Genomic DNA, 7,307 nt, shown 5'->3' on the forward strand with positions numbered 1-7,307 from the left:
ACTGTTTTAAATTCAATTTAAATTTTAAATCAATTTCTAAATCCTTTTAAAAGTTGTGATTTTTTTATTTTATTTTACTTTTATGTAAAGCACTTTGAATTAGCATTGTGTATGAAATGTGCTATATAAATAAACTTGCATGCCTATATTATTTATATTAAACAAATAAAATGCAAATACAATTAACTAAATAAATACAAATAAAATAATAATATATAAATACACAAAAAAAAGAAAAAATACAAATCATAAAAAAATTTAAATAAGTGAATTTAAATAATTGTAAAAAAAAAAAAAAAAACTTACCAAAAAAGTTATATTGTATACATTTGTAAAAATTTTACATATACATACACACAGAGATATATATAATTTATATATTTCTATTCTTTATATTTTTTTCAAAAAATGAAATGATTTGCTGTTAAAATAAAACTAGCATAGTTCTTACAAGAACATGAACTGAAAACAGGACGAAAAGAAATCGGTGAGACAACCAGACATATTTATTTCTGTTTAAACAAATATTCTTGACACAAACACACAAGACAGATCATGGTTAAATCACGGCCTGAAAATGTTCAAAATCATGTCAGAAAGGCAGAGAGGAGCTTCAAATCACATCAGGCAGATTCACATGAAAAATGCATATCATTATACATTTACATCATATCATTTTTTCAGATAATTACACTGCTTTGAGTCCTGAAGATGTGCGGATGTCGACTGTGATCCGATTGAGTCGATGAGATCAGAACCCAGGGAGGCAGAGAAGCCATATTTACAGTATTATTCTGTCATTCAGAAATATTAAGGCAGACGCTGATGAAAGCATGCAGCGCTCAACACACACACACACACACACACACGCACACACACCAATAGCTGCCCTTCATCTCAACTCTAGCTCAACTATTCCTCCAGAATTAGCAGATCATGAAAAAGGCAGAAAAATGAATCAAGTGGATCCCAAACTGAGCTTCGGCTGCAATCACTCGTGGGTTTGGACTCTGATCTAAAAACACTCGCAGCTAAATATAACACTGATCAGATGCATATTCAGCTCCCTCAAGTGCTGGTGTGTGGAGCTATTCATAGAAACAGAGACGTCTTCAAAACCTGTGAAACTAAAACAGCCCATGAGATCAATCATGAGATATTTTAAGCCTGCGCTGAGAATATCACATCATCTAAAGCTTTCCAGATGTGGAACAAAATGTGGGTGATATTTCACTGGGGGGGGGGGGGGGGGGGGGGGGATATAAATAAAAAATATATAAGAAGAGTTTATTTGCAAAAACAGATAACTAAATTTTTTCCCCGAAAGTCATGTTTTTTATGATATGTTTTTATTGTATTTTTCTATTGTTTGTTACTGTATTTTTTACTTAATCAAAATAACCCAACTGTAGTTTGATGGAGATTAGTTGGTATGCACAATGAAAAAAAAAAACAGATTTTTTGAAAATTAGTTCTGTTTTTGCAAATGAACTCTTCATATATATATATTTTTTTTTTTTTGGGGACTAAAAATATTTTTTGGATAGTTTTCATACATAATTTTGATAGTTTTCACCCATCTAATATTTATTTTTGCTCTGCATGTTTCTTTTCTGCATTGAATCTGGACTAAATGGAGGAATATTATTGCTTGTTATCTGTTGCGTAAATGTCTAACAATAAGCTACACTTCATTCTTTCATCGTTTCTATGGTCCTATAAACAGAAAAGTCTTCACTGTAAATGAGGAATGTCTTTAAAAGACACACACCAAAATAAAATATAAAAGAAAGCAGTAAGTCAATCAGTCGAGAATATATATAGGTCATATTTCACTTAAAAAATGAAAATTTCTCTCTCTCTCCACATATACATATACAATTACTTGTGATTTTTAGTGTGAAATGCGACCTGGATATGTTCACCTGATTACAAACAAATTAAAAATAATGAAATGACTGTAGTCAGCAGGAACAGACATTCACACAAACCGAAGAGAAGGAAGGGAATAAACCGCAGTCAAATCTGAGAGAAACCAATGGAGGAGGAGAAGGATCACAGTCAGTCTGAGCAGTGTTTGTGTGACTCTGAAGTGTTAGACATGTGGTGACTGTAGAGGAATCCGGTCCTGCAGTCCCTGAGTCTAGTGCTGCTGCCACCTGCTCGCCTGGAGCGGTTACCTCTGGTCCTTCAGCAGAGTCCGGAAGTTGTGCAGCTCCTTTATACTCGTGGACAGTCTGAAGAGAGACAGAGACATTTACTCTTTTCAAATAGGGATTTTTAATAAGTGTCATAAGCCATAAACCAAAACATCCAGCTATGAGCAGAATAACAGTAAATGAAAATGTGATGAGGTAGAAGGTACAAGATTGTGAACCGCTTTAATGAGGAAAAGAACTACAATCCCATGATGCATTTTGAATGAATAATCAAGATTAAAACCCTTATTAAAAACAATTGAATTGAAAAATCAAATAAAAATACAAAACTGCTTTATGTTATATATAAAACAATATATATTAAGTTTATTGAAAAATATGCACACACACAGATATATATATATTACACACACTCACACAAAAAAAAAAAACATTATATATATATATATATATATATATATATATATATATATATATATATATATATATATATATATATATATATATATATATATATATATATACACAATTTGTTTTATTTAATAAAATGTTTTATTTTCATTTTAATATTATTATTAATAATTACTTTCATGATTATATTTTTTATAATTATTCTTATTCCGTGTGTGTGTGTATATATATATATATATATATATACACACACACATATATATTCATATTCCTATAGGTAAAAAAAAAAAAATGAATGCATAAAATATTTCTTGCAGATAATTTTAATAGTCCTGCGAGTGACTAATGAATTTATCTAAACTTCAATATTGAAAAAAAAAGTACAAAAAGAGTATATAATTTTTTTAATTATATTTGTTAGAATTTATTTATTTTTTATTATAAAATTATAAATTTTATTAAAAAAATGATCTATATAATGTCATTTGCAGTGTTTAATGGGAGTGGGCGGAGCTCTTTTGGCACATTTTACATGCCACAACTCTGATTGGTGGAATTTTCTGTTAAGCATCATGGGTAATGTAGTATTTTAGAAATGTAGTTGTTAAACACAATCGTTTTAAACAGAAGTTGAAATAATGTCAATTAGCAACCTCAGAGCTCACAGTACATCTGTCTTTAACAGTTTATAAGTAATCTTTAAAAATCAATTCACTTATGGAGAAAATAAATAAGTTTTCACATCAATAACCAGCTGTTGCGCTTCATTTCCTGAGCTAATTCACATTCCTAGTGTTATTGTGAATGTGCGTGTAATAATCTGTGTTCTCAGCGGCCCATCATGATGCAGTAACTCTGACCTGGCGAATCCGTTGAGCAGAGCCACGATCTCCTGCCGCGTGAGCTGGAAGCCTTTGGACGGACTGTTTTCTGGAAGGTCCTTGATCTCTTTCTCCGAGAACAGGATCCTGAGAGCCGTTCCCAGACCCTGAGTCTGACGGGACAGCAGCGGTTCATTCTCATCTCACATCAAAACGCTTCAGTTTCAGATAAAGAGTAGTTATTTTACCTGTAACGTTCCCCAGAGCCGACATTTACTGCAGCCGACGCAGTCCATGATACGAGAGATGTTCTTGAAATGAAGCCTGAACTCCTCCTGAACAAAGACAAGGTGGTTAAAGATGACACCAAATCAACATTTATGGCGTTTTAAATTAAAAAAAAGTTTTATAATCTTTCATCAAATTGCCCTTTTGTCATATAAACATTCTTCACATTTATTTCACTGTATATATGTGACCCTGGAGCACAAAACCAGTCATAAGGGTACTTTTTTTTTTTATTGAGATGTATGCATCATCTGAAATCTGAATAAATAATATTTCCATTGATGTATGGTTTGTTATGATAGGACAATATTTGTCTGAGATACAACTATTAGAAAATCTGGAATCTGAGGGAGCAAAAAAATCTAAATATTGAGAAAATCTCCTTTAAAGTTGTTCAAATGAAGTTCTTACCAATGCATATTAATAATCAAAAATGAAGTTTTGAGATATTTACAGTAGGAAATTTACTAAATATCTTCATGGAATATGATCTTAATATCCTAATGATTTTTGGCATAAAAGAAAAATGTATAATTTTGATCCATACAATGTATTGTTGGCTATTGTTACAAATATATCTGTGTTACTCATGACTGCTTCTGTGCTCCAGGGTCATATTTGGTGTTTTTCTGAAATCTCACACACTCTGCAGGTTTAATGAAGGTACATTTAAGACTAAATAAAGAAAATTTAAAGGTATAAATGGAACACAATACATCAATATGTTCTCGAAATGTACCATAAATGTCTTGTTTTAGCAACACTTCAGAGACTGAAAATACAACTTTCAACTGATTTACAATCCTTTCTAATGCATTTTACAAAAGAAATAGCTTAAGGCTTAATATTTCTGCTCCAAATCACTAGAAATATATTTTACTGTACTTTCTGATCACACTGCATACATGTTTTTCCTCAGTATTTTTGTCTTGTTTTCCAGCTCAAATGTATAAAGATTCCTAAATCAAGACACATTTTCCGGAGAAACAAAGTGACAGAGGATAAGATGTTTTATTTTATGAGAAACTGATCAGAATGAAGTGAGTTTATGAATAAAACATGAACAAATATCTGCTGAAGGGTTCATAAAAATCATCTTAAATCAAAGGGAAACTTTTTCATCCCCCACAGGCAGGTATTTGTCCTTGCTTTAATCATAAACTCAATCATTTTGTTCAATTTCTCAAAAATCAAGACTTCATATGTTGGTTTTGCATCTCCAGTAAATATCTCTTGATTTAAGGATGTTCAGATATTTGTTCTGGAACACAAGACAAAAATGCTGAGAATTATTTTTATTTATTTTTTGCAGTGCATGCAACATTTAATGCCATGAGTTTATGAATATAAGACTTTTTGCACCTTTTTAACGCCTTAATTTGTGGAAGCATGAATTACGAATTTTTAAGATATGCAAAAACCCTGCATTACAGAAGTATAATGGGATGTTCATGCTTTAATTTACCAGTTTCTAGTTAAAAACACAATTAAAGCTATTTGCTGAGGTATGTGTCATGAACAAATGATTTCATTTCTTAATGAAGCATTGCAAATGTGTGCACATTTTTTTAATGTCATTGAGTTTAAGTTTAAAAGGCTTCTTTTGAAATATGAATATGCAAATGAGCATGCATGCAAATCAACGGTCAATATGCAAAATCATTTTGCCGTAAAACTGAACTAGTGTTAACATACTGCTCCTCAGATGAGGGTTTCTGTTCTGTAAAGCGGCCCAGAATGCATCAACTCACCTTCAGGGTCTTCGACTCTATTTTATGTCCCGCAAACATGGAGCTCTCGTCAAAGTGCATAGGGAACGCTCTGCACAAACACACAACACAAATAACACCCATTAACCTGTTCTCAATCAGTCAAGACTGTAAGCACAACATTATATGCATGTTTAATCGTCACACTGCAGGACTTTTCAAATAAATGTATCAAAGTGCAAATATTGCATTTAATGTTTCTCAAATAACGCAAAATCTTTCCCCCTACCTATACTATCAATACTAATATTTATAATTTATATACTAGCATTTTAAGATTTTTTTCCTGGATTATAAAAAAAAAAAAATGCATTTAAATAAATAAATAAATACATTTGTTTATATTTTTTCTTTATTCTGGGGGAAAATATGAGCACAAAACCAGTGTATAATAATTATACATTAGAAAAAAGTTTCAAATTGTTTAAGCTAATGCCATAATGTCAGTGTAATAAATAAGAATTATGAAAAAAGAAAGAAAAACAGAAAAGAAGAAAAATAACTACATCAAATTAAATATAGGCTATTCACTTCTCATGAAACATACAGATTACTGACAAATAATATAAGGGTAAGGCTATATAAGTAAACTCATTTAAGAATTTTTTTCTGGAGGAAGAATTTTTTTATTTATTTATTTATTTATATAAACAAACAAATAAAAAAAAAAATATTATAAAATTTTTATTTTTTATTTTTTTTCTTTTATCTTGGGTGACAATATGAAATCATAAAACTGTGTATGATAGTTATACATTAGTTTAAAATGTAGTTTTAGTTAATGTCGTATACATGCGTAATAAATACATTAAATTATAAAAATATTGACTAGTAAGAAATCTGGATGAAACGGTGAATATTCCTCCGACTCTCACTTGGTCTCGTTGAGGACGTGCAGCAGCAGCTCTTTGGTGGTGGAGTCCTCCTGAGAGTTTCCGGTGTACAGGTTGATGAAGGAGCGCTCGAAGTACGGAGCCACTTTAGAAAGCGCCCGCAGCTCGATCAGGTAGAGGAAGTACAGGTTCTTGAGCCGCCGCGTTCCCTCGCCCTTCGTCTCGGCCGGGTCGAAGCGCTGTCTGAACTCGTGCATGTTTGGACCCCAGATCGACTTCCCCCAGCTCTCTGGAGGAAACACTCGTTAGACACGACTATACTCGTTAGACACCTCACTATAACAGAACGGCTCGTTCGTGTGTTTACCGTCCAGCAGGTATTCGGCGCACAGGTGGATGTTGATGCTGCTGTGGAGGCCGGAGATCAGACGATAGAAAACACGCTTCTCCAAACACAAACCTGCAGCGCATCGACACACAGACCTCAGCACATTAAACCACAAGCATAAACAATTAGCTTTATACAATACAAACTATTATTATGTGTTTAAATAATGAAAACAGTGCTGTCAAATGATTAATCGCAATTAATTGCATCCAAAATAAACACTGTGTATATTTATTATGTATATATAAATACACACACAGTATAAATTTACATTTCTATATTTATATTCTTATATTTTACATATATAAATATATTTAATATATAAAAATAAAATATTTCTTAAGTATATACATGCATGTGTGTGTAGTCATATATACACAATAAATATACACAGTACACACATATTATGTAAACAAAAACTTTTATTTTGGATGCGATTAATCATGATTAATAGCACTAAATGAAAACAAAAATACTATAACTACAAACTGTAAGGTATAATTTATTTTTTAAATAAAAAATAAATATGATTTTTTTGAGTACAGTTTTATTTTTTAATATGAGTTCATAAAACTGTGTATAATAATTATACATTAGAATTTTTTTTTAGGTTAAAATCATATGCAAAACAACCCCCC

At 31.3% G+C, this 7,307-nt stretch overlaps 1 protein-coding gene across 1 annotated transcript in view; it reads right to left on the reverse strand.

The window, feature by feature from the left end:
* Positions 1-485: 485 nt before the first annotated feature.
* The window catches only part of LOC306856780 (ERO1-like protein beta), a 17,787-nt gene continuing 10,965 nt past the window's right edge, over positions 486-7,307 (reverse strand). Inside the window, exons 11-16 of the mRNA XM_079396248.1 lie at positions 6,649-6,741; positions 6,324-6,570; positions 5,431-5,500; positions 3,640-3,726; positions 3,431-3,564; positions 486-2,237 (exon numbers count right to left, since the gene is read on the reverse strand). Coding sequence (XP_079252374.1) covers positions 2,177-2,237; positions 3,431-3,564; positions 3,640-3,726; positions 5,431-5,500; positions 6,324-6,570; positions 6,649-6,741 — 692 coding nt within the window. The 3' untranslated portion in view covers positions 486-2,176. The remainder of the gene's footprint in view (positions 2,238-3,430; positions 3,565-3,639; positions 3,727-5,430; positions 5,501-6,323; positions 6,571-6,648; positions 6,742-7,307) is intronic.

This window comes from Barbus barbus (assembly GCF_936440315.1).
Source record: "Barbus barbus genome assembly, chromosome: 37".
NCBI lineage: Eukaryota > Metazoa > Chordata > Actinopteri > Cypriniformes > Cyprinidae > Barbus > Barbus barbus.